At 41.6% G+C, this 17,997-nt stretch overlaps 2 protein-coding genes across 2 annotated transcripts; both read left to right on the top strand.

Annotated features, from left to right (window-relative positions):
- Window positions 1-611: 611 nt before the first annotated feature.
- meiob (meiosis specific with OB-fold) lies at window positions 612-6,804 on the top strand. The gene is made up of 14 exons (XM_029697879.1): window positions 612-1,010; window positions 2,300-2,404; window positions 2,615-2,672; window positions 2,950-3,081; window positions 3,198-3,270; window positions 3,357-3,552; window positions 3,758-3,858; window positions 3,942-3,994; window positions 4,099-4,194; window positions 4,365-4,457; window positions 5,692-5,836; window positions 6,004-6,190; window positions 6,292-6,378; window positions 6,522-6,804. The coding sequence occupies exons 2-14, from the start codon at window positions 2,336-2,338 to the stop codon at window positions 6,624-6,626; spliced, it is 1,395 nt and encodes a 464-aa protein (XP_029553739.1). The 5' UTR covers window positions 612-1,010; window positions 2,300-2,335; the 3' UTR covers window positions 6,627-6,804.
- Window positions 6,805-10,466: 3,662 nt separating this feature from the next.
- LOC115152940 (membrane-associated progesterone receptor component 1) lies at window positions 10,467-15,230 on the top strand. Its single transcript, XM_029697880.1, has 3 exons — window positions 10,467-10,806; window positions 12,096-12,251; window positions 12,694-15,230. Exons 1-3 carry the CDS (start codon window positions 10,512-10,514, stop codon window positions 12,786-12,788), a joined length of 546 nt encoding a protein of 181 aa, XP_029553740.1. The 5' UTR covers window positions 10,467-10,511; the 3' UTR covers window positions 12,789-15,230.
- The last annotated feature ends 2,767 nt before the right edge of the window (window positions 15,231-17,997 follow it).

Consider the following 17,997-nt stretch of genomic DNA (forward strand, 5'->3'; position numbering starts at 1 on the left):
TGTAATGTAATGTTGGGCTATTACTGAGTACAGTGTACTAGTGTATTTACTACTGAGGTAGCCTAAAGTCTACATGTGGAAAGGGGCTGGTTTACATCATGACAGTTCATTAAAGGTCATGACTCAAGAGGGTCTGGAAGTAACAGGCTACTGCCGTAGACCTATTGTCCATGTCTAGGACCAGGTCAGTAAATCGTCAATAGCAGAGGGAATTTAATCATCCTCAACCACAAGTCATAAAACCTCCCAATGACAGGTGAGAAATCCTCAGATGCTGTTGATAAATATTGATCTTTTTTTTTACTATTGCCAAGACAGGGGGGAGTTGGAGAAGAACAATACAGGAAGGTGTGTGCCAGGAACAGTCATCATATTAGCCCTGCAATAAAAAAAGCAGATGATGTAGAATTGAAAAAGCTATGAAACATGAGGCTCTCTCAATGCAGATCAGACAAGAATATCAGCATAGACCATACAGAATTATGCACCCCACCAGAATTATGCACTAGAGCCCCCAAAAAATAAATATATGTATGTTTTATTGTCACATACACACCCGATAGCTGTTTTACGGGGTCAGCCATTGTAATAAGGGACCTGGAGCAAATTAGAGTTAAGAGCCTTGCTCAAGGGTACATCAACGTATTTTTCACGTGTCGGCTCGGTATTCGAACCAGTGCCCTTTTTGTTACTGTCTCAACGCTCTTACCGTTAGGCTGCCTGTCTTAACGAACAAGAGGAAATCCAAAACGATGCTCTCTCAATGCAGATGAGACAGGAATATTAGCCTCTTAGACCATACAGTATTATTCACCCCCCGCCACCAAAACGGACACTTTAACCGTAAACAGCGCTGCAAAAACAACAAGGCTACTGTATCATTTCAAACTGCTTCTAGTCTATCATCCATCCACAAGGGCCGCGTGCGGTGGACGGGTGAACCAAAGCATCGCGGGCTCCCCCCCCCCCGCGAAATTCACTGAACTAACTCCTGAGGCAAACGCAACCAGGTAATCTCAATGGCTTTTCTAACAAATACTAACAGTAGGCCTCACTTGCTTTGTATCTATTACCGGCATTTTATTTGACATCGTTTGTTATTCTGACCTTAGAGAAAATAGTTTTGCCTTACCTGGATTTTAGTTAGCAAGGTGGGTCGTGGCAGATAGTCTGGCAGGAAGCAGAGGGTCGCCAGAGTAGTTAGCTAGCTAGCCCAAAAAAGTTACGTTGCCAATGTTTATTGTTCCACTAAAAGAGTACCTCTTGCGTCTGGTGATATTTTAATAAAAAATTGTGCACCAATATTGAATTTAAAAGCCTGTTATATAAATTGAAATGCCATTTAAAATAGACCACATGTACAATTCAATCAATTACATTTTTAATATGAATAAAGGCTTGCTAAAATGCCCAAATTCTGCATTTTGACATGCCTTCTGTCAACCATGTCTCTTCTAGGAAGATTTTAACCCATTTAATCCTAACATTTCTCCCAAATTACACCATCATTTTAAAGCCCTAGTTATTTTGTTGCTTTGACAAAGTCATTTCTGAAGATTATTATTTATTTAATGTAATTAGTGATTCATTTACGTCAGTCCCTCATTTTAAGGTCAACTCTGTTTCATGAACTGAACTCTCTCATGAAACTAGTACTTTTAAAGTATTTTTTTTAAAGAAACATTGAACATCTAATAGTTAAATCATAGAGTAAAAGCAGGTGTGCTGGTTCTATTCTATGTCAAATTTGGGTGTTTTGTGGTGGAAAACTGAGCGGGTTGAGCATAACAGTCAACCCTGTTACCCATAGCCAGGCTAGAAATGTAATGTTTTAACAATTATAATTTTTTAAGCTTGCATTCAATTGTCACTCCCTGTTGCACACAACATGAGTCCATTCTCCCTGTCACAAGGGGATTCATGGCTGATCTAAAAAATAAATTGACTATCCTGTTACGGTCAACCCTGTTATGATCAACCCTGGTACGGTCAACCCTGGTACGGTCAACCCTGTTACGGTCAACCCTGTTATGGTCAACTGTGTTATGGTCAACCGTGTTACTTTATTTGGCACTTACTGTAGTTTTACTATTTTTGTATTTATCCTCTTGAGATGGGAAAACATGTTTTTTATGAAGTTGAACATTTTCTCTTTATGACAATGTTAAAATTAGGTCAAATCAAAAGTTTGTTTTGCCCAAGTTACACTTCTCAAAAGGCAGTGAATTGGTGGAACCCATTTACTAACTCACACAGGTAGAATATCTGACACGTGTGTTTTCTATTCATTTTATTTCAGCAACTTAGACCTTAGAACTAGATAAACATTTGGAAAATGGCATACAGCAGGCAAGCTAAGGACTTTGTTGCCATTTCTGATTTACATCCAAATACAACACATCCGGTGAGTCATGTGATATGATACAATTGTTACAGTAACCTAACTTCTGGGTGGATACACAGTCTTGAAAAAAATGTTTCAACCAATTTGATATCTTGAAGTGAAATAAACTGTCAAGACCACAACAATCATTTTGAATCGTGACTGTTGTATTGATTAGGCTAAATTGGTTTGAAGCGTACAAAATGTTGAAATATCTATTCTGTTTTTCAGAGAGTGGCTGGAGTCATCATTGGAAAAACTGATGTCAAAAGCTTTCCAGACAGGAAAAGTTGAGGATTCAATTTCATTATATTTCCCCCATCATTTAATATTGGTGCATACTGGCATCAAATAGTCTAAATACAACTTCCAAGTATTCATGTAGTATCACTGTTATCAAATTCAGTGATAGCCTGCTGTCCACTGAGGCCTCCTGCCTCTGTCCTCCCAAAACATAGACTTATCCCCAAGGCATGCCTATGCTGTAGCCTACTGTGCTCAAGTTTATGGCTTGCTCACTAGAACGCTCTACTGGCAGGTTTCTGAACTGAACTCTGTCATTTCAGGTATTGGTTTTGACAGATTCACTTTCGGCTTCACAATCAAGGACTCACCAGACTATTTCATTAATGTATCCTCGTGGGGCAACGATGGATACATCAATGGGCTCTCTAACAGCTTCCGCATAGGAGACTGTGGTAAGATTATGCATTCAATTCAATTCTATGAAGATATAAAATAATACATCATGTAGAAACAATGTGTCCGTCTTTTTGATAATTACAGTCATTTATCTGTATTTTACCCCCTTCAGTTATTATAGAAAATCCTTTAGTTGCTACCAAAGATCCTGAGAAAGAGGATAGATTCTGCCCCTCAACTCCCAGGTACGGTGTACTGAGTGGTTAGTTCTCTTTTTAAACATGACTATACTCTAGTAATAAAAGTAACAAAACCAATTTCTCTGTTTCAGCTTCTACAGGTTGCTGGTGAGTGAAGCTCACTCCCAGCTATCAATATGCTCTGACATAGAGACGATGAACAGGCTGCTGCCTCTGCTCCACCTGCCTGTGAAGGACTCCAGGGACTTCTACTCTCTGGGAGACATCGTGGCCAACGGACAGAGCCTGGACAGGACCGTCATTAACATACTCGCCGCCGTTCGGTCGGTAAGATCTGAGAGTGCATAGAGTAAAGTAGGTCTTGAGGAGGGTAGTATCCGGTACTAGTGTGACTTTGGACTATCATTATGTAGTTGTATCTATTAATATAGGAGCCACAAACTAGGTCCTATTTTCACATGTCCAGTGGCATAAGTACCATATGTATTGGAAAAGCTAAAAGCATTTCCAAACCACTATTTCTGCCCTCCAGATTGCAGAGCCAAAGTTTTTCACCACGGCGGACGGACGCAAAGGGCAGAGGCTAGAAGTGAAGCTCTTTGATGATTCTGTCACCTCTTTTCCCTTAGTATGGTAGGAATTGTACCACTGTACCCCACATGTCTTCAATATCCCCATCCTCTCCCCTGAGTAAACATAACCTCTGTATCACACAGCTGGGACAGAGAGGCCATTCAGCTAGTTCAGACTCTGATACCAAGAGAAACAGGTTGGTATACAATGGGCTCTAATTCTTTGTGAAATGGAAATGTGAGATTTTGTGTTTGTTTTAAAATGTCATTGACTGAATAAGACTTTTCTGTGTACTTTAAGTGCTCTTTATCTCGGATGCCAGGATTGGTTTTGACAGCTTCCGGAACTGCATGACAGCTACAGTCAATTCTAAAACCATAATCACTGTCAACCCGGGTAAGGATATCACTTTATTTGGATTGATCACATCTGTTTACAACACAGTCTCCTTTTATGCATTGAGACACAGTAGACAATTGTTTTTCAAATAGAATATCTTAATTTTCACATTATTAATACAGTACCTTATGCTGTAATTAATGTGATTCTGTTTTGAGATACATAAGATACAAAGGAAGCCAGCCTTCTGTTCAGCTATGCCAAAGAGGTTTCTGAGTCTGGTGTGTTGGATGAGGATGACAGGCCTGGAGATGTGCCTGGTAGGTAACAACCATGACTGCAGTATTATCATACAATTGAGACTTTGCACATTTAAAAAATTGCTTTTTTATTTAACTAGGCAAGTCAGTTAAGAACAAATTCTTATTTAGAATGACGGCCTACCCTGGCCAAACCTGGACCAATTGTGCACTGCCTTATGGGACTCCCAATCACGGCCGGATGTGATACAGCCTGGAATCGAACCAGGGACTGTAGAGATGCCTCTTGCACTGAGATGCGGTGCCTTACACCGCTGCGCAACTCAGGAGCCCTAATGAGTTAGGCCAGAGAGGAAGAGGCAAAGCAAGAAAGTTTACTCCACCCAAAATCTAATGAAAATAAGACCATGAAGTGAGGAATTTTCAATGAAAGAATGTCAAATTTGGTCAACAAAAAACGGAATTGCTAATTTGCTACGTAAGGTTTATTTGATCTAATAGAAGTTTGGTAATGGTTAGGTTGGTACGAATGCACACTGATATAGGTGGACGCACGTGGAATTTCGGCAACTTCTGAAAAAAACTACTTTATATCGGAGTGTTGCCTGTTGTTCACATGCGTATCTGCCCTCTCATTGGCTAGAATGGCCACACCTGATCTCACTTCCTACCACGTGCCTTCCATCTTTGAGGACATGTGCTTCCATTTTTAGAGCGGTAGGGTTGCAAAATTCCAGGAACGTCCAATAAATGTCCTGGTTTTCCCAAAATCCCGGTTGGATCATTCCCAGATATCAGGAGGGAATAGGCAGGAGAGCCGGTATCCTCCAACCAGGATTTCTGGAAAACCATGGAATTTATTGAAAGTTCCCCGGATTTTGCATATAGAGCAGTCACTCGACTATCATGTCAATATAATTATAATTATTATTATTATAACTATTTCAACAAGGAACACAGACTGAGACCAAGGTCTCTTTTACAGCTGGGCTCTGTGTATACATGTTTACACATACAATTTAGGTACAATGATTAAGAAGCTACACAAGACAAACAAAGCGATCACAGATAACACAAAAAAATTCAGCAACAGATTACATTTACACATAGGTTATTCCCCTAACAGCACAAGAACTTGCATTACCCGAAACAGTTACAAGCAATACAAAATTAAAATCCTCCAATAAATATTTAAAATGGGCAAGGGGGACAAGAGTCTCAATAATAGATCATCTTTGGTTAGTCCTACATGTATGATTCTCTGTTATTGATGCCACTGTTCTCCTCTCTCCAGTGGATTCTATCAGTGATGTGTACACAGTGAGCCAGCTCAAACTCAAAGCCCAGGAGAACCCGGAGGTGTTCTGTGGAATCACCTACAGCTTCATCTCCAAACTAGATCTAGACACCTCTGTCTCCAAAGTCATCAGAAGCAGGTGGTAAGTTTAAACAGTGGATATACTTCAACACATGATTATTGAATTCATCATTTCTCAGCAAATCCCACATTTTCTGACTACACATTTCATCTCATTGAAACTTAACTACATTAGCACCCTTTCTTTTTCCTGATGTACATATTGGTGCTGGTCTCCTCTCTGCTCAGTTCCAAGTGCAGGTACCAGGTGAATGAGGAGATTCAGAGCTGCTCCAACACATCCTGCCCTGGGGGAGACCAGCCTCTGACTGTGACCACAGGGTTTGATCTTCTGGTGGATGTGACAGACCACACAGGAACCCTGCAGTCCTGCTCCCTGAACGGCACTGTCGCAGAGAAGACTCTGGGATGCAATGTGAGTGGAAATACAATATATAATAAGTGGGCTTATCCTGGATTTGTGCAACTGCCCTAATGTGCAACCATGGTTGACAGCTCTGCCCTCTTTTGTTGCAGCCCGAGGAGTTTGTGAGTTTAACAGAGGATGAGCGAACGGCGATGAAATGGAAGATTCTCTTAGAGAGATGCAAAGTATATATCAAGGTGTGTAAAATCCATATGTCGTTGGTACTGACTAGCTTTGAAAAAGTTTTGAATGAACCTGTCAGTGGCAGCCTTGTCAAGTATTTTTCTTAGAATTTTGAGCTGAGGAACATAAAAAAATCTAATTCTACTGTATCTTTCAGATCACTCCCTCTCCCAAAAGCAGAAGTGGAATGAGAGGCAATGTCCTGCAGTGTTCTCTCGCTGATCCAGGAGAAGTGAAGCAGAACATGTCTGCCCTGCAGTAATCTCATTCACCAGTTGTGTGGTTGGGTCCAAGTGTGGCGAGTCCTTCAGTAGCTTTCTCATATTAGGTGAATAATGGTTGAGATGCACTTTTGACATGGCTTGTGGGTTCTGTAGCTAGGCCAAGATAGAATGTACACATTTTTCATATTTATTTCCCTTTATTTATTTCGTATTGTATATGTGCTGTAATGTACTGTATTTATGTGTACAGTGATATATATATATATATATATATATATATAGTATAAAAATATTTTTGAAACCATTGCATTATTCTCTAATGAGCTTGGAGGCCTATCCAGTTTACTGTGCAGATACAGTTGAAGTCGGAAGTTTACATACACTTAGGTTAGAGTCATTAAAACTCGTTTTTCAACCACACCACAAATTTCTTGTTAACAAACTATAGTTTTGGCAAGTCGGTTAGGACATCTACTTTGTGCATGACACAAGTAATTTTTCCAACAATTGTTTACAGACAGATTATTTCACTTATAATTCACTGTATCACAATCACAGTGGGTCAGAAGTTTACATACACTAAGTGCCTTTAAACAGCTTGGAAAATTCCAGAAAATGATGTCATGGCTTTAGAAGCTTCTGATAGGCTAATTGACATCATTTGAGTCAATTGGAGGTGTACCTGTGGATGTATTTCAAGGCTTACCTTCAAACTCAGTGCCTCTTTGCTTGACATCATGGGAAAATCGAAAGAAATCAGCCAAGACCCCAGAAAAAAAATTGTAGACCTTCACAAGTCTGGTTCATCCATGGGAGCAATTTCCAAACGCCTGAAGGTACCATGTTCATCTGTACAAACAATAGTACGCAAGTATAAACACCATGGACCACGCAGCCGTCATACCGCTCAGGAAGGAGACGCGTTCTGTCTCCTAGAGATTAACGTACTTTGGTGCGAGAAGTGCCATTCAATCCCAGAAAAACAGCAAAGGACCTTGTGAAGATGCTGGAGGAAACAGGTACAAAAGTATCTATATCCACAGTAAAACGAGTCCTATATCGGCATAACCTGAAAGGCCGCTCAGCAAGGAAGAAGCCACTGCTCCAAAACCGCCATAAAAAAAAACCAGACTACGGTTTGCAACTGCATTTGGGGACAAAGATTGTCCTTTTTGGAAGAATGATGAAACAAAAATAGAACTGTTTGGCCGTAATAACCATCGTTATGTTTGGTGGAAAAAGGGGGAGGCTTGCAAGCCGAAGAACACCATCCCATCTGTGAAGCACGGGGGTGGCAGCATCATGTTGTGGGGGTGCTTTGCTGCAGGCATGACTGGTGCACTTCACAAAATAGATGGCATCATGAGGATGTAAAATATGTGGATATATTGAAGAAACATTTCAAGACATCAGTCAAGAAGTTAAAGCTTGGTCGCAAATGGGTCTTCCAAATGGACAATGACCCCAAGCATACTTCCAAAGTTGTGGCAAAATGGGTTTAGGACAAGAAAGTCAAGGTATTGGAGTGGCCATCACAAAGCCCTGACCTCAATCCTATAGAAAATTTGTGGGCAGAATTGAAAAAGTGTGTGCGAGCAAGTCGGCCTACAAACCTGACTCAGTTATACCAGCTCTGTCAGGACGAATGGGCCATAATTCACCCAACTTGTTGTGGGAAACTTGTGGAAGGCTACCCAAAACGTTTGACCCAGTTAAACAATTTAAAGGCAATGCTACCAAATACTAATTGAGTGCATGTAAACTTCTGACCCACTGGGAATGTGATGAAAGAAATGAAAGGTGAAATAAATCATTCTCTACTATTTTTCTGACATTTCACATTCTTAAAATAAAGTGGTGATCCTAACTGACCTAAGACAGGTAATTTTTACTAAGATTAAATGTCTGGAATTGTGAAAAACTGAGTTTAAATGTATTTGGCTAAGGTGTATGTAAACTTCCGACTTCAACTGTATATACGAAATAACAATGAGACAAGATTCTGGAACAGTCATGTTTGATGTGAAGCACATTTAAGTGACTAAAAAAGGTAATGAAGATGATTATACACTACTAATCTCTCTTGGACAGATGCACGTAACATAAAAGGTAGTAGCATTAACCGAGGATCTAACGCAATTATGCAAGATATTAGTTCTGCGTGTCCAAGATTAATACATTACAGTCAGTTGCCAATCAGACTAGCTCTTGCGAATCCAAGGGGCCATTCTGGCCTTGGGTTCCCACACCAAGCGTTGACAACGGTGCGACCAGTGTACGAAAGTCCTGACTCTCTGTCCACACATAAAAAATGTTGCTTGCGATACGGTTTTAAAACCTTTTGGAACATTACTTTCATATCAAAAATAAATATTTTTTGGGGTGACAAGGCATCACTCTTCTTGTTTATGGAAGAGAGAGATCACCTGTTCTAATTAGATATCTAGCGTCCCGAACATGGACGCCAGAAAAGTGTTGTAACTGAAAAATACTATTGGCTGCAACTGTGGTAAAACAGTGTACAGTAAGTGGATATTTTGCATTTGTGAAATTATTTTGATGTGATATGTAAGTAGCGGGCCTTATGTTTCTAGAACCGTGTCACGATTGAGAATCAAATCACGTTTAGATGGAGTATCCGGCTGTTTTGGCTGCCAGAGACAGTTTACCTCTCACTGAACCATCTCTTGTGGACAGATGCACAAACACATGGTAGTAAGTAGCATCTGACGAAAGACTGTGGGATGCTACGGCTAACGAGGAACTTGTTCTAGTATGCTTATTTTTCATTATTGATCATTTGGTCAAATCACGATTTCGCAGGTGCTCGCATCTTTCAAATTTCGGAAGGGGTGGGTACATTTCGCCCATAGACTTGTCCAAAACTTCTTGCGTTTCCCTTTAGAGGGGTGGAGACCTCCTAGTGTCCTTAGTGCATTTTATAACTACATATTCTCCCAGAATTTAATTGAGCATATGATGTGACTTTTTAATTGTGGGTGTCTGAGATTACCTCTGAACATAGGGGTTGAGTTCCTGCCAACTACATTACAGATACATGCCAAATTGTAGAACGCCTGGATAGGTATTTAACATATCAGCTAACCAAATCATATGCTACAGCAATCTGATGCCCGACTGCACAGTCAATGACGTGACACTAAACCATTGGTTGATGCAATGCAACGCCTGCCCTTCTAGTCGGCATGAACGCAACCAACAAAAGGACACAGAGTTTTTAAACCCAGAGGAGCAACATCGTGAGACTTCCATGAACGCTTGCAAACAGACCAAGCAGACCAGACCTGGCCGGGGTTTGAGAAGGCTGAGGTGAAAGAATTTCTGTAGTTGTTAATTTTCTCAAATTCTAAAGGCACAACCTAAATTCGAGCCAATGTCTTATGTATTTGAATATGTTATTACTCCAACCCCGTGAAAGTGACAAACTGACACGTTTTCATGTTCGTCAAATAACTTTATATCGAATGAGTGACTTTGATTTGACCGCCGCACATGCGCAGTTTTGGCGCGAGACGCCTGTTAAACCCGATGACATGTTTCTGGCACGAGTTTAGCTAGACAACGTCGCCAGATTGTCAGTATTCAATTAATTTTAAGGTCATATTTGCTACCAAAATTCTGATCTGAATTAATGTATGCACAGAACATTTTATATTGATAAAATAGACATGATTGTTAAAGGCATCAAATTGATGTAATACATTTTCAAAACACAAAGCCCATTGGTCAAAACTGCATAAGAGTTCATTTTTGGCCTCTGTGATTGGTGCATTGACACACACCCTCGATAAACCTCATGTCCCAGTACAGTCACCAGTCAGCCACAGATGAAAGGGGAAACCTTATAATAAGTCATCTTTGGTACGTAGCCTACAGTCCCACCCAAGCATAGAGAAACAAACATGGCTGATACAGAGACAGCCGAGGAATCTTCTTCAGGAATTTTGCAAGAAATGTTCACGTCCCCGTTGAATTTGAGTCTGCTTGGCCTCTGCATATTTATTTTACTCAGAATCTTCTGCGGAGACAAGCCTGCAGATATGGGCGAGGTTGAGGAACCTCTGCCTAAACTCAAGAACAGAGATTTCACTTTAGCGGAGCTGCAACCGTACGATGGGCTTCAAAATCGAAGAATTCTCATGGCTGTCAATTCAAAGGTGTTTGATGTAACCACAGGAAAGAAATTATACGGGCCAGGTAAAAGAAGTTGTAGGCTATTTACATTTGTTATTTATGCTCAAAGGAATGGTTGGCGCAACAGTAGCCAAGTGGCTTGCTCAGTAAACTTAATACATACGTGTCTTACTTTGTGTCTATTGAGTATGTGTATAACTAGTACCACCATTGTAAAACGCCACACCCCCTTCTTCTTCATTAATCATTGCCCGCGATCGAATTTCACAACACGCGAGCTGTAGCCTCAAGAGACCGCTGGCGGGCGTAGTTCTTTCTGACGTCGTTATTCCGGGTAATCAGAAACGGAACAACAGAGCCCTCTGGCGGAGATGCGGCTACACACGCGGCAACTGGAGTGTTCAAGAGTTGGCATGTTGTAACCTCTCACGGAGTTGATTAATCATGCCCTACGCTATTACGCAAGCCCTCCTGAGGAACACCCTCACTGAAAATATGTAGAAGTTGCATATATTCTCAGTCTGTATAATAGGGTAAACTATTTATCTTATTGATGTTCCTCGCTTTTGAGGTGTGCCTCAGTTCTCTTCATGTCAATTCAGAACAAATAGCTTGAGGTTTAATGTTCAATTCAGCCAGACCAGATAGTTGCACAAAGTAAGGCTTGTTAAGGCCTATTGAAGAGCAATAATAGGCCTACTGGCTGACTCTCATTCCAAGAATTCAGGCTATCTTATCTTTCAGTCTCAACATCGAGAATAGAGGGCTTGTTGTTGGGCTATCTTTGAAACCATCTGATCTTAGAATAGAGTAAGGTATGTCTGTTGGAGGGTGGAAGTTTAACTTTATTTTCACCAAATTTAAGAAACAGTGCATACTTGTTTCATTAAAGGGGCAATTTGTAATTGCTACCTCCATTTTTGGACTTTTAAATGCATTATATTAATCCATTGATTGAGATACAAGTTTGGTTCTTGAAGAATATAACTGATAAATGCCTCATGTGCTTAGTTGTACCCATCAGAACCCCAAATAGAAGCTTGTTTTACTTTGTCTACAAACATTGGAGTAAGTAAACATGGTTAAAACAGTTTTATATAGTTTTAATATCATGGATGGTCAGTATTTGCATCCATAGCTCTGTCAATGAATTTGAGTGTGGTTACATTTCTCCAGCCTCATCCTTCTAATTTTGACCAAAACGGGCTGGGCGGGCTTATGCTTTTGTTTTCAATGGCTGATTGTTGCTTTAAATGGTAGTCATCAGCAAATGTATATACCTTGACAAATAGTTTGTCTATTCACAATCACATTTTAAATGAATCTCTTCCTCTGTGTGTGTTGTTCTCCAGTGGGTCCATATGGATTGTTGGCTGGTAAAGATGCCTCCAGGGGCCTGGCCACTTTCTGTCTGGAGAAGGAGGCCCTGAAAGACACCCACGATGACCTCTCGGACCTCAATGCCATGCAACAGGAGAGCCTCAACGAATGGGAGACCCAGTTCTCCCGTGAGTTAAAACGACGAGTTGGTAGAAGTTGGTACAAAACACTTTAGATACTGTATTTTCAACTTCTACCTCAAGCGAAATGGACCTCTTGCGGTCAACATCACATGCACACACTCCACTCAACAGAATGTAGTGCAAACTGTTGAGGCACCTCGTGGGGGTCCAGTCTGTTTCTGCTTCAGCCAACACCTCTTTGTTCTGTTGTTTTACTTGACTACGATAGAAGAGTTAGCTGTTTACATCGTAAACACTCCTTCGCATCAAATGAACACTTTCAATCAATTACATTGAGTAGTGCTGTGAATTGAAACCCAGACATGGGAGGCAGTCTTTGTAGGCTAAGGCTAGTGATTACAATGTCCTAGAGCTCAGCTGTGGTGTCGTGTGTAGCGAATGTCTCAGGAACTCAATGCTCTTTTCTACTTCTTCCTGCCTTTTACAGAAAAGTATGACTATGTTGGCAAACTTCTGAAACCTGGAGAGGAACCCTCTGAGTACACTGATGATGAGGAGGTCAAGGACAAAAATAAGGACTAGAACTCACAAGTGCACACAGGAAATTCAGATGCTTTAATTATTTTGGATAATGTGATGCATATTGGCTTGTGCTGCGGCCATTGAGCGAAATGCTTTCTCCTGGATGGCTTTTGCATTATATCATTGTCACGGACCATCACCTCTTATGCTATGTTCATATGCCACAGACCTTAAAGCCGCAATCAGCATTTGAAACATTAACAAAGCATTATCAAGCCATTGTTTAGGTAAAAAAAACTGGATGCAGCGACTGACCATCCATGATATAAAATGATAGTTTTAACTATGTTTTTAGGCTAAATAGGGTTTGTTTACATTTACTTTGTTTACACACATTGGAGTAAAACAAGCTTATATGTTGGGTTTTAATGGGGTACGACATTTTAACTATTGAACTAAACTCGTGAGGCATTTATAAGTTATATTCGTCAAAAATCAAGGGGTTAATATCATTCAATTATAAGTCCAAAAGTGGATGTAGCAACTGCAGATTGCCGCTTTAATTTACCAAAATGCACCAGGTTTTTATGTTCAGGTTACAATAACTTTTGAATACCATAGTGTCTTTGTAAAAGCAGTATACAGGTAGTATACACCTTTCTTGTATTTCTCTACATGTTTATTTTTTGTATATGGTGATGTTTTGTATGTGATCTTGCCGGATTGTTTCTATATTTTATTGTTCATTTAAAAAACAAACATCTTGGGCTACCTATCAAACAATCTTTTGTGTATAAAACCAGTAGATGACTGTAATACCACGGAGGGGAACCACCAGGCCACCTAATGATGGCTGCCGGTGTGGCCATGATGGGGGGGGTAAGATGGTGGACTGGAAAAAAATGAGAAAATTGGAACATGTTTTGAGTGAATATGGAGTGGTGGATCACACAGAGCTTTTGGAAGCGCTACAGAAGCAAATTGAACGTGACCAGAGTGGAGATGAATTAACTGTGGTAGCAGGTGCGGTGAAGACCGCAGAGTTTGAGCCTCATCATGATGATAAAGATGATTCTAGCCCAGTGGGAATGAGATTTTTGGAGAGAATGGATCCTTGCCTTCTGGCAGATCCATATGTGGTGTCAGGTTGGGTGGAGAAGAGATTTGGGAATGTTAGGTCGGTGAAGGTGACTCGAAGTGGAATCGTTTTTATTTTTTGCGTTTCTGTCATCCAGAGGGAGTATGCACTCCGCATCACACGACTGAGGACAAGAACTGTGACTTGCTTTCCTCTCTGGAGCAGGGCGCTGCTGAAAGGAGTGATAACTGGAGTGCCGTTAAGTGTTGAGGAGGATCAAATGAAGTTAAAGATTCTCAGTGTCTGTGACGCCCGCCGTTTGGTGTGACGCAGACCCGGTGGAGAGTGGTGAAACTGAGAAGACACTGTCTGCACTACTGAGTTTTTATGCAGAGTTTTTACCAAATAAAGTCAAGTAATGATGTCCGTTGAGAACTTTTGTCCCAAACCCATTACAGTGTTTTAAGTGTCAAGCTTGTGGTCAGGTTGTAGGAGGGAGATTCCTAGATGTGAGAAGTGTGCAGGAGGACATGAGACAGGAATGTGTAATTTCTGTGGAAAAAGTTGTGTATAAACTGTAGGGGTAACCATGGTGCTGGAGATCAGAGGTGTCTGGTGAGAGAAAGGCAGGTTGAGGTTGCCAGGATCAGAGTAGTGCAGAAGGTGTCATATGCTGAGGCAGTGAAGAGAGTAGTAGAGGAAGATGGGTCCAAGGTGAGTAGGCCAATGGAAAGTGATAGGAATAACGTGCTTCTGTAAGGTTGTTTTTTTAGCGTTCATTGCCATTGCTGTCAACTTTACCATAGGAATGGATCATAGATCACAGAGGATAGATGTGGTGGCAGCTGCAGAGATGTACTTGGGTGTACGAGATTTTACTGAAGAAGAGTTACAAGGTGTTTTGAACGATAGTGTCCTGTCCTTCCAGGCTGCTGGCCCTGTGTTGGATCAGCCAAAGTAGTGGAATAGCGGTGTAGGGTTAGTTGGTAGGACAATTTTTTTTCACAAAGTGTAATGAATTCATACTACAGAATAGTAGGCTGATGCACAGCCAATACAATAGGTGGCTGCATGCATCTATAACATTTGTTTGCGGACCACCATAATACCAAAGAAGAAGAAGGCAGAGGTCGGATGGCGCGTTGAGGAAAGTTTATGGGAATTAGTGTAAAACTGTAGCATTGAAGAATGGCGCAAAACGGGTTAAAGTTGTTAATGAAGATAGGACTCGGTTTGATAATGCCTCGTTCTTGTTGGAGTCATTTTTCATAGATATGTGATTTTGGGAGATCCATTTGCAGTCAAGGAGAGGGTGGAGGGTGTACTGGGAAAGGTGGAGCCAATCAAAGTGACCAGGAGTGTTATGGTGTTGATGTATTGTATATCACAAGAACAAAAATAAACTGTTTCTCTGGGAGTTATCAGAGTATGATGTAGAAAGCTTTGATTTTCTGAACAGGGCACCGGTAAAAGGTGTCATCTCTGGCGTCGTGGTGGAAATTATGGCTGGAAATCTAAAGCATCACGTTCCACGTACCAGGAGTAGTGGATGCAAGTCCATTGAACCTTATGGTGAATGGACAGACACGTTGCCGACCTGTAATTTTTGCCTGTTTTGCATGTTATTTTGGCATTAATACGTGTCACATATAATTTTGCAAACAATGTAAAATACATATATTGAGTTAATAAAGCCGCATACAAGCATCGTCTCTTTTTTTGCTTTCTTAAGGCAGCTCCAAAATACAGGTGTTTCAGCCTAGCTCAGTGCTTTCTGTGGTGGAGGGGCAGCCAGCGGAAAATACAGAGTGTAGGGGTTGGTAATCTTCTCTAGTTGCGCCGTGATTGGCTTAGTGTTCTGTCAGTCATGGGGACACTATGTCACCGCAACATCTACAGGGAGAGCTAGAAAGTTCAAGCTTGGGTGCAGCCATATAAACTCAGCAAAAAAGAAACGTCCCTTTTTCAGGACCCTGTCTTTCAAAGATAATTCGTAAAAATCCAAATAACTAAACAGATCTTCATTGTAAAGGGTTTAAACACTGTTTCCCATGCTTGTTCAATGAACCATAAACAATTAATGAACATGCACCTGTGGAACGGTTGTTAAGACACTAACAGCTTACAGATGGTAGGCAATTAAGGTCACAGTTATGAACATTTAGGACACTAAAGAGGCCTTTCTACTGACTCTGAAAAACACCAAAAGAAAGATGCCCAGGGTCCCTGCTCATCTAACGTGCCTTAGGCATGCTGCAAGGAGGCATGAGGACTGCAGATGTGGCCAGGGCAATAAATTGCAATGTCCATACTGTGAGACGCCTAAGACAGTGCTACAGGGAGACAGGATGGACAGCTGATCGTCCTCGCAGTGGCAGACCACGCGTAACAACACCTGCACAGGATCGCTACATCCAAACATCTCACCTGCGGGACAGGTACAGGATGGCAACAACAACTGCCCAAGTTACAACAGGAACGCACAATCCTTTCATCAGTGCTCAGACTGAGGCTGGACTGAGGGCTTGTAGACCTGTTGTAAGGCAGGTCCTCACCAGACATCACCGACAACAACGTCGCCTATGGGCACAAACTCACCATCGCTGGACCAGACAGGACTGACAAAAAGTGCTCTTCACTGACGAGTCGCGGTTTTGTCTCACCAGAGGTGATAGTCGGATTCACGTTTATCGTCGATGGAATGAGCGTTACACTGAGGCCTGTACTTTGTAGCGGGATCGATTTGGAGGTGGAGGGTCCGTCATGGTCTGGGGCGGTGTGTTACAGCATCATCGGACTGAGCTTGTTGTCATTGCAGGCAATCTCAACTCTGTGCGTTACAGGGAAGACATCCTCCTCCCTCATGTGGTACACTTCCTGCAGGCTCATCCTGACATGACCCTCCAGCATGACAATGCCAAGAGCCATACCGCTCGTTCTGTGCGTGATTTTCTGCAAGACAGGAATGTCAGTGTTCTGCCATGGCCAGCAAAGAGCCCAGATCTCAATCCCAATCAGCACGTCTTGGACCTGTTGGATCGGAGGGTGAAGGCTAGGGCCGGGAACTTGCAGGTGCCTTGGTGGAAGAGTGGGGTAACATCTTACAGCAAGAACTGGCAAATCTAGTGCAGTCCATGAGGAGGAGATGCACTGCAGTACTTAATGCAGTTGGTGGCCACACCAGATACTAACTGTTACTTGTTTATTTACATTAAAAGTGCCCATCCAAGAAGGCTCAAGGTCACTGGCCACAGATAAAATTACTTCAAATCACATTATATCTACCGTAGCTTTGTTTGGACTGATCATGTCAACATTATACTTTCAAAATCTTAGCTAGCAAGCTAGACAAGCAGTCATCATCATTAATCACGTTGACAATCTACTAGCAAATCCTTTTTAATCCTTGTCATATGAAGAGAAAGGATAGACCAAAAGTATCGGTGCTCATAGGCCATTGGATCTAAACATTACACAACATATTGGAAATCGCAAATTCAACAATGAGTGGTTTGAAAGGAATCAGTAGCTAACGGCAAGTGTTGCAAAGCAATCACTATTTTGCTTCCCCTGTTATTCGGTGGAGAGGGTGTGTGGTCCAAGTCTGGGTTTAAGGGTCTCTTTTCCAAGCTTAAAAGGATAAACATTCACACTCAACACTGTGGGCCAGAAAAGGTTGAATACATCGGCCATGTGTAACCGATGTGAAATGGCTAGTAGTTAGCGGTGGTGCGTGCTAATAGCATTTCAATCAGTGACGTCACTCGCTCTGAGACCTGAAGTAGGGTTTCCCCTTGCGTTGCAAGGGCCGCGGCTTTTGTGGCGCGATGGGTAACGATGCTTCGTGGGGTGTCAGTTGTTGATGTGTGCAAGGGTCCCTGGTTCGAGCCCGGGTTGGGGCGAAGAGAGGGACGGAACCTGCACTGTTACACATGCTGTCAATCCAGCATGACATCTGCCGTGTTCAAAACAACTGGAAACTCAGAACTGGGAAATCTCAGACTTCAGTGAGTTCAAGACAACTGGGAACTCATTAAAAAACTAGCTCTGACTGGGAAAATACATTTTCAACGGTCATCCAACTCAGATTTCCAAGTCGGGAACACGGGCCTCTTTCTAGACCTGAAGATCACTGACGTCATGATTTGACCTTGTTTTTTCAGAGTTCACAGTTGTCTTGAAAGCACCATA

This window comes from Salmo trutta, chromosome 18 (genome assembly GCF_901001165.1).
Source record: "Salmo trutta chromosome 18, fSalTru1.1, whole genome shotgun sequence".
Classification (NCBI taxonomy): Eukaryota; Metazoa; Chordata; class Actinopteri; order Salmoniformes; family Salmonidae; genus Salmo; species Salmo trutta.